The sequence below is a fragment of the Elephantulus edwardii genome, unplaced genomic scaffold (genome assembly GCF_000299155.1).
Source record: "Elephantulus edwardii isolate Elephantulus edwardi_28Jun2011 unplaced genomic scaffold, EleEdw1.0 scaffold00558, whole genome shotgun sequence".
Taxonomy (NCBI): domain Eukaryota; kingdom Metazoa; phylum Chordata; class Mammalia; order Macroscelidea; family Macroscelididae; genus Elephantulus; species Elephantulus edwardii.
The window spans coordinates 223,385-233,402 of record NW_006400308.1 but is presented as its reverse complement, the minus strand read 5'-3'; the positions used below and the strand labels follow the sequence as shown (position 1 = coordinate 233,402).

The 10,018-nt window shown below is 43.0% G+C and overlaps 1 protein-coding gene across 1 annotated transcript in view; it reads left to right on the top strand.

Annotated features, from left to right (window-relative positions):
- Positions 1-11: 11 nt before the first annotated feature.
- The window catches only part of LOC102853053 (serine/threonine-protein kinase DCLK2-like), a gene marked incomplete at its 3' end in the record, with an annotated part of 227,857 nt that continues 217,850 nt past the window's right edge, over positions 12-10,018 (top strand). The window contains exon 1 of the mRNA XM_006903305.1: positions 12-791. Coding sequence (XP_006903367.1) covers positions 371-791 — 421 coding nt within the window. The remainder of the gene's footprint in view (positions 792-10,018) is intronic.

Genomic DNA, 10,018 nt, shown 5'->3' with positions numbered 1-10,018 from the left:
GCGGGACAGCGGCCCAGCCTCCAGCGGCGCAACTTTGTGGCTCCTGACGGCTCCGGAGCGCGAGTTGTGAGGCGTGGCCGGGCGGAGGAGGCGCTCTGGGGGGCGTGGGGCTCCCCGGCAGGCGGGAGGAACGGAGCGAGCCGCGCTGGACAATGAGCCAGGCGGCTCGACGCTGCAGCCACTTTTAGCTGAGGGGGGTGCGGGCTCTGCGGCCCCACCTGCACGGAGAGGGCGGGATGCCAGGGCCAGGTGTCCCGACGCTTTAGGGCCCTTCACAGCCGGGCGTCCTCGACCTGCTCTCCCTTTGACACTGGGCTGCCTGGAGGCTTTGACAGGAGCGTGGTTTGTGGGGAGCCCCTGAGCAGTCGCGATGGCCAGCACCAGGAGTATTGAGCTGGAGCACTTTGAGGAGCGGGACAAAAGGCCGCGGCCTGGGTCGCGGAGAGGGGCGCCCAGTTCCTCCGGGGGCAGCAGCAGCTCGGGCCCCAAGGGGAACGGGCTCATCCCCAGCCCGGCGCACAGTGCCCACTGCAGCTTCTACCGCACGCGGACCCTGCAGGCCCTCAGCTCGGAGAAGAAGGCCAAGAAGGCACGTTTCTACAGGAATGGGGACCGCTACTTCAAGGGCCTGGTGTTTGCCATCTCCAGCGACCGTTTCCGGTCCTTTGATGCGCTCCTCATGGAGCTTACCCGCTCCCTGTCTGACAACGTGAACCTGCCCCAGGGCGTCCGCACCGTGTACACCATTGACGGCAGCCGCAAGATCACCAGCCTGGACGAGCTTCTGGAAGGTAGGAGGGGGCGCGCGGCGCGGCAGGTGCGGCCGAGCGCGCAGGCAGGTGCAGGGGCCGTAGGCCTGGGAGCGCCCGCTCGCTGGGAGGCGGGAGGCAGTGGATGGGAGGCGGTCTCTGCAGCAGCTCGGCTCTAGCTGTTTCTCAGAAGGCTGTGTGAATGTGAGAAGAACACCTACATAAACTCCTTTCCTCCCCTCCCGCGCAAGAGTTCTCTTTGGATAAAAAAGGAACGAGAGAAAAGTAAAAACAGTCAGATAAATGTTTAAGGCATCTCTTAAGATTCGTGAACTTAATTTTGCTGAAGTGCAAACCAGTTTTTGGAAGCCCTGAACTATTAAGTTCTAACTGTAAAGCCCACTGCGTGGACCGGGAGCAGACACCTGTCGATGCTGCGGAACGGTGTTATACCTTCTCTATTATAAAGCTGTGATGGGGAAGCTCACTTGTCTTCACTTGGTGTGCTGCAAAAGTCACATGGGTTCACGAAAGGTGATCGTGAAGCACTCCCAATCTTGGCTGTATCTTGAGTCACTGGGGACTTTCCCTGAGTCCCCTCAGCATCGAGTAGATTCTGATTCCTAGTTACTTTAACAGGCTGCAGCAGCCCCATAAGGTTTCCATGGCTGTAAATCGTTATGAGAGTAGAATGGCTCATCGTGCTGCCGCAGAGCACCTGGTCAGTTGGAACCATCAGGCTTGAGGTTAGCAATCAAGTGTTTAACTATGAAGATCCACCTAGGTCCCACTCTCAGATGTTCTGATGTCATTTGTTTGGGGTGTAGCTTGGGAACTGGAGTTTTCAAAAGCTCCCCAGCTGACTTTAATGTTCATCCAAGGTGGAGAACCACTGGGCTCCAAAATGATCCCTGTTTTGTTGGTAATGAAGCAGATAGCAGGCAGTCACTCTTCCTCTCTTTCCCTGTAACTAGTTGGGACTGATTGTACAGATGACAGGAATCAATAGTTGGAGTCCACCCCAGATGAGATGGATTGATACAGTAACTGGGGCAATGAGGGTCATGGTGTCAGCATCAGTGAGACTGGCTCAGGACAGGGCAGGGTTCAGAGCTGCTGTACACAGGTGGCTCGACAGCACATAACAACAACAATTATTAGTAATCTTGGTATGTGAACCTTGCTTCTGTCAATCCTTCTAGTAGCTATATCATTAGAGATAAAAAGCATTCTTAGTAGTTAGGAACATGTCGTTTCCCCCCCCCCCCAGGCCTACAGAGCACCCAGGAAAGTCACACTGAACCAAATTATATGCTGACTGCACATTTACTTACAGCAAATTTGTGTGTACCCTTTTAAATGGGAAATAATACAAAATGCCATATTCCAGTGCAATTGAAAAAGCAATTGAAAAAGTGCTTTACTTAAATGCCTCACTTTAATATCCACAAAAACTTTTAAGACATTGCCTTCTTTTTATAGATGAGGAAATCTAAGCAAAGTGCCTCACCACACACTTTTCAGGGAGTCAGGATTCATAACATATGGCTTTAAAGCACATACTCTTTTATCTAGAACAAAACAAACTAGTAGGTTATTATAGCCACTGTGGCTTAAGAGTCTTGTAGCAGTTGGATTTATTGATTACTTTCATTGAGAAGTTTACCCTTTTCCACCGAGGTGAAAGAGAAAAGCACAAATTCATTGCTGTTGATTCCAACTCATGACATTCTTCTATCGGGTTTCCAAAGTTGGCTTAGTAGAAGACTTCTTTTATTCCTTCAGAGTGGCTGGTGGATTTGAATCACTGACCTTTTGGTTAGCAGCCCAACACATAACATACTGTACCACCTGGACGACTTCATCTAAGTCAAAGCCCCTGTCAAAAAATGAAATTGTGTGTTCCATATGCTTGTAATTTGACTATTGTATGTCACAGTTTTAAAGACTTCTTTCAGAACTATATTTTAGAGAAGAATTAAAATGTTGATACACTGTTAAAAGTACATCACCACTTTTTTAGTAAGTACTTAGAAGCAACATTTAGTAACTCTTTCAAAACTAAGTATTACAAGCAACATTTAAGTAAGCTTCCAAAACTAAATCCATTTTCTGACAGATTGTAGTACAAATTAGCTCTGAGGAAAGAGCAAGGTAGAGTCTATTGCTTTGTTATTGTTTTTGTTAGATGTCCACAAATCTGTTTCATAATAACCCTGTGCACAACTATCAAAATACTACCTGGTCCCATACGATCTTCACAATCGCTGCTATCCTTGGGTCCATTGTTGAAGCCACTGTCATTCCATTTTGTTGAGGGTCAACTTTTTTTTTTGGTGGTGTTGACCTTCTACTTTAACAAACATTATGTCTTAAACAGTGGTTACTTCTATGCCCTGGGATCTTGCTCCTGGTATAATATCAGAAAATACAACTATTTTAATATTATTATTTAAGCCAATATTAACAATATATTTGTTACACAAATGGATGTTCTCCAGAGATGAATACCAGCACAGAAAAGGCCATGCTTCCCATTTTAACCATGGATTATTAAGTATACATATTGCACATTGAGCCCACCACAGCCCAGGAGGTGTTTGTTCTCTGGTATAATTGTCACCGTATAGTTTGAACTTCAGATTTAAAATTAATAACATTTATTTTACTCATTAATTTTTGGTGTATGGGGCTTGAGGGAAAATATTTGTTATATGTAGAATCCAAATTGTATCACAAGATATTAAATAATGATAAAATTATAGCAAATATTTGCAGAACAAAACTGTACGGTCTAAGCAAGTCCCCACTTGTTTCGCACAAGAGTCATTGTTATAAATTACTGCAAAAGAAGGAAATTTGGCCAGTCACTTATTTATCACAGCAACATTCTGACAGTGGGACTTTGTATAAGTCTTGAATCCCCCATAAAATGAGTGGAATACTCTGTAGAAAAGTATTTTTTTAAGAAAAGTAATAGCCACCAATGTCTAAGATCAATCATTCCAGAACTTAATATGCTTTGAACTTTTATTTAAAATTGATTCCTGAATATTCAAATTTGTCATGCAAAAAGAATAGTCAGCTATCTGTACTGTTTTTCTATGCATCAGTAATAGTTCTCCACAATTGCCCATGTTGCCAATATTGACTTCTTTATTTAATTTTATGGTGCATCATGTTTAATAAAGATTTTCTTAGATAATGTTTATAAAATGTATGATTTTTCTACCATTATATATAGCTGTTTTCTCCTTTGTTGGTTTTTATTTTTCCATCCTAAAAGATTTATAGTTGGGGAACTATATTGTGGTCCCCCCACACACAATGTCTTCAGTGAAGAAGAGAAAGTAATGACTCAAGATAGAAGGTACAACATTCTTTCAGAGCTCCAATTTCATAGAACTCAGATGACAAAAGAAATTAGCATGACCTAGATTTCTTTCCCCCTTCTGCTCTTGACCTTGAGTGTCTCTGGAGACTAGAAACAGAGTTCCAGGGTTAGCTGGTACCCTTTTGACATTCTACTAAGTCCTAAGCACTTTTAGCCCATTTGTTTAAATCCCTTTTGTTGAATTAACTATGCTGTGCCAATGTTGTCATCTTATTTAGTCTTTAAAACTAGGCATGACTCTCATTCTGGAGAATTGTGACTCACTAGCCAGTTTTGGGGAAATCAGGTTGGGCTTTCTGAAGCTATGAGCCTGCCAAGCTCAGAACATCTCGGATAGTCAGCAGAGGACGTGAAAGTGACTCATTCTCCGGTTCTACAATTAGGGGCTGTCTTTGTTGTCTAGTGCTACTATAAGAGAAGTACCAGGAGTGGGCGGCTTTAACGAGTTTTCTCACAGTTTATGAGGCTAGAAGTGCACATTCAGGGTGCTGGTCATAGGAAGCTTCTCTCTCTTTTGGCACTGGAGGAAAGGGCTCCTTTCTTCATCCTTTCTTCCTGGTTCCTTAGCGATCTCTGATTTTGGCTTCAGTCTTACCATGCATCTGGAAGCAAAGGGACTCTGAGTCCATAGGCTTCTCTTACTGTTCTTTCTTGGTAGTAGTGAGGTTTTCCTCTTCTCTTCTCACTATGCTCTCATTTTAGCTCTTGTAAGATTCAAGGATGACATAAGAACTGATGCCTTTGAGTTGTTGTTGAAGAGCACTGAACATTCCATGGACTGCCTAAAGAGCAACAAATACGTCTTGTAGAAAGTGCAGCCAGAGTGCTCCTTGGAGGCAAAGATTAAGCTTCATATTACATACTTTGGGCATGTCTCTAGGAGAGGCTATTCATTGGAAAGGACATGATGCATGGAAAGGCAGAGGGACAGTGAAGGAGAGGAAGGTGCTTACCAGGTGAATTGACACAGTGACTTCTGCAATGGGCTCTAATGTGTCAGGAAGTGTTAGGATGGCCCAGGATAGGACAGGGTTCAGATCTGTTGTTTATAGGGTTACTATGGATCATACTCAACAATACCTAACAAGATAAAAGATGTGTCTCAAGCAAAGATATCATTTGAGGTTATCTTGTAAGGTTATAACTTAAGACACACCTCACACTATTCCTGCATCATTTATATGTTATTATAGTGGTGGTTGGTATACCGTAGAGTTGGAACCAACCCATAGCTGAGCCTCTGTTGGGTTTTCAGAGGCAGTTAATTGCATGGGAAATGATTGTCCGTCCTTCTCCCGTGTAGCAACTGGTAGCCTCAGTGTGCCTTCAGGATTGCAGTGCAGCTTCTTGTCACTTGGCTATCAGAGCTTCCTACACATAAAAACCAAAACCACAACTGACTAAGTCCACAAACCCAGTGGATTCTGACCCATGGTGGCCCTCCATTGAGTTCTTGAGGCTGAAAATTTTTCCTGGAATAGACTAGTCCTCTTTCTTCCATAGAGAGGCTGGTAGGTTCAAACCAACCACCTTTGCATTTACAGCTCAACTTGTACTGCACTCTGTCACCAGATAGCCTTTATTAACATGTAGAGGTTAAGGTTTATAGCTCATGAAATGGAACATGGTAACATCAAGCCAGAAAATGGACAATAACCACTCACTCCTGGGAGTCATGGTCTAGCCAGATTGACTCAGGGGAATGAAGTGGGGACACGGTTTAATCCATGATTGGGCAAAGGGTCTGAACTTGACCATGAGTCTTGTCCCCTTCTATACATTGAGAAATTTGTAAGATTTGATGTCCTTTGGAGATATGACCAAGAGTGCTAGAAACAATGACCACGTTTAGAGCCTTGAATTCTACTAACTGGATTTAAAGACCAGCTCCATTCTGTCCCTAGGGTTATTTTTTGTCTCTTCTTTCAGCGGACTGAGAGGGAGTGGATCGCTTTTAAGTTAGGTCTCATCTAGTCTTACTAGTCTGCTCTAGGAGCCTACTCCATAGGGTGCTACGCTCCTAGGCAAAAGTTTGCATCTCAGGGGTTCAAATTCACTAGCTTCTCCACAGGAAAAAGATGAGCAGTCTTCTCTGTATTACAGCCTCAGAAGCATGGTGGGAATCCGCTGTGAGTCAGGGTTGGGGTGAGACTGAGAAAAACTGAATACATTAAGTATACTGCATTGAAGTAGATGAGGGAGAGAACAGTTTAAAAGCGATATATGATTGGGTATTACAGTTATGACAAGAGTCCAGAATGAAGGTTGTAATAGTGGAGTGTACTGGGTCGGGGGGGGGGGTGTATACAAATGAAAGAATTTTACTTTTCTAGAGAAAAGCGAACTGGAGGGGAGGGGTAGGCGGGGAGAATAATGCAACAATGAATGAATAGAATCCAAAAATCTATGTAAATATTCATTAAAATTAATAAAAAACAAACACAAAAAGGACCCAATCTCAATGAGTACGTTAGTCTAAAAGTATAAACCATTCTCAGGCCTGAGTAGCACAGGTGGTTAAGCATGCCACTGGTAATTGAAAGATCATATTTAGAAAGAAAGGTGTGGAAATCTAATGAAATCATCCTATACAGCCCTGCTCTGCTACACGTGGGGTTACTATGAGTGATTATAAGAGGTCTGCTATGGCTTCCTCAAAGAGAAGTTTCCATAATAATAATAGAAGCTTATTAAGTCTTTTAAAGCTAAATTATGATGAAAGAAACATACACCTGTCAGTTCTAAGACAATTGTATAAAGAAGTCGAAAGATTAAAGGGAAATATAGTCATGATATCCTTACCAGAGTGCTGCATCCCTTAAGGACCTCGGGAACTGTTGGAGAAGAGTTGTTTTCTGCACGTCTGAAATCACTGCAGTGCAGTGGCCGCTGGCTTGGCTCATTGGTTTATGAAGTCTCTTTCATGAGCTTAGGGAAGTTGGTTAAATAGTTGGGGATTGAAGGCACTGCGAGTGGTTTTTTCAGTGTTTAGATACAGTCTCTGCCCTTACAACTCAAATTCTAGGAGAGAGAGTATGTGCAAGCTTGAATGTAAGATCATTCTGCTCAAAGGCTGCAAATAAAGCGGTGATGAGATGGAGCAGGAGGACCAATCTGAGTAAGACAAAGTCTCCTCAGAAGACAGCCTCCGTCAGGGCTGAGACCAAGCCTTAGCGTTTTTTGCAGCCTACTCAGAGAGCTCTGGTGACCTAGTGGTAAAGAAGCTGCACTGCATTTCCAAAGGCATGAGGTTCAAATCTACAGGTGCTCCTTGGGAGAATGGGCAGTCTCCTCTTGTAAGATCTACTGTCTCTCTAAACCCACTGAAGGGTCAGCTATGTGTTGGTCCTGACTCAGTAACAAAACAACAACTGCCTACTTACAGCTCTTCTGTTTTAAAATTTAGTTTGTAGTCTGATTACTGATAACACTGACTCTTGGTGCTAGATGTGCATGTGCAGTAAATTCATCGAATGAATGTCCCAGAAAACACTCTGCTTTCGAGTCCCTTGGCTGTCATGTTGTTGTGTTGTTGAGTACTATCGAGTTGGAGCCAACCCTCCAGGATTTTGCAGAGACAGTTAATCATATGGGAAAATGCCCATCCTTCTTTCATGGAGCAGTTGGTGGACTAGAACATTGTGCCTTTGGGATTGTAGCACAGTTTCTCACTACTAGGCCACCAGATAGGAAGTTTTATGTAAATTTAGCTTTAATAATGTTGTTTAATGACACTTAGAGGCAAGGATTTTGAAGCGCTGTCTCACATGCTTTGGGCATGTCACCAGGAGGGATCAGTCCTTGGAGAAAGACATTATGCTCGGAAGGATAGAGGGTGAGTGTAGAAGAGGAGGTAGACTCTGGATGAGATGGATTGATACAGTGACTGTGGCAGTGGGGTGAGGTGTGTCAGAGACCGGGAGGTTGATTTAGGTTAGGGCAAGGTTCAGAGGCATTGTTCATAGTATATAGTTCATATATGAGTCATAGTCTATTTGATGGCACATAACAACAGCAGTAAGATTATAGGGAGCTCTGGAGGCCTAGTGGTAAACTGTGCTGCAATCTCAAAGGCACAGGGTTAGACTCCAGCAACTTCTCTGAGAGAGAAAATGGGCAATCTCCCTCCATGTGATTAACTGCCTCTGAAAACCTATTGAAGGACCACCTCAGTTTCCATAACACACAGAAACAGTAAGATAATATTTTAAAGCAATCAAAGATGTAATAATTGGAGAAATTTTGTGCTAACTTGTGATTCCAGATAGAATTAGAATTACTCTTCCCTAATACCTTTTAGTATATATTTGAGTCTTTTAATCATATTTCTTTAAAACAAGGAAAATCAGATGTGCAACCACATAAGCTCATAGAAGAAGTAGTAGAATGAGAAATTTTCATTTGAAGAATAAAAAATTTTTAAAGATTGGAATATGAAATAATATTTGGGAGGTTGTCTGTGAAATTAGAGTAAGACATGCTGTTAATTGTAAGAGGAGATCAATATTTTATGAGGCCTTAAAGTATGGAAATGTGCATTTTATGACCCTGTTGTTATTGTTGTTATGTGCCGTTGAGTCGCTTGCGACTCATAGCGACCCTATGTATAACAGCCCTAAACTCTGCTCTGTCCTGTGCCATTCGCACTGTCTCTGACACTCCCATCCCGATTATCCCAGTCGCTGAATCAGTCCACCTCATAGAGGGCCTTCCCCTCCTGCGCCATCCCTCCACCCTCCCAAGCATAACCCTAGGATGTGAAATTAAGGAATATCTAGTCCCTTGAGAAGTTATCTTCAAACTGTTCTCATTCCTGGTGGGATGGGGATTATGGATTCAAATCTGCACTTAATTTTTTTGGCCTATTCTTCCCATCTCCTTTTGCTAAAACCTAAACATTTCTCTTTTTATCTCTGCTACTAGAAATCCACTATCCTGTTCTTTCCTTCTTAGTCTATTAAATGGTAGTGGTATTTTGTGCATAGACACTGTAGAGATAAAACTCAACTGTTAACTAAAAGGTCAGGGACTCAGACACACTTGCCGTTCTGTGGAAAAACAGATGAAGAGGTGAGTTTCTGTAAAGATTTACAGCTCATGGGGAAAGTTCTGCTCTGTCCTAGAGGGCTGCTGTGTCTGATCACAGCTCAGTGGCAAAGGTGTCTTTTGTTTTTGTGCACAGTCATAGTGTGAGGTACCTCACCAGTTTTGTCTCATTTAATGCAATGATCTGTGAAATATCTGCTCATTATCTCACTCATTTAATGGAAAGGGAGGCCGAGACTTAGAAAGTAAGTTTAAAAAATTGCCCCTGGCAGAAGTGGTAAGAGAGGAGGCTGGGACTTCAGTGCATGCTCCCTGCATCTTGAGCTTCTGTGTTCTTAACTGTGATGTTCTGTGGCCTGTGAGGAAATGGGGATCAATCACGTTACATCCAGGATTTACATGAGTTACAGTTGATCACTGACTTAGGTCACTATGGTTACTCTTGCTACTTCTGTGAGTTGTTAATATCTGGGCAGCAAAGATTGGAATAGCTCATCAGAAAGTTTTATCTGTGTTTCCTGAAAGAGAACAAGCTGCTGCATATACCTGCTGGTTGAAATGTATGCATTCAAATCCTGAAGGGGTGTCCTGTGAAGTTCTCCTTCCCTTGAAATGTTCAGTGACCTTGAGAAATGGTTCAGAGGGTGGGAAAGGCAAACAATCAAAGAGTTACACAATGACTAAGGATGATAGAAGAATGGATTTCTTTGAGTTGTGATACTGGAGAAGAGTAATGAATATCTTACAAACTGCTAAAAGAACAAATAGATATCTGATTAATAGTGCAGCCAGAGTGTTCTTGGAGACAAGGATGGTGACCATTTTTTTT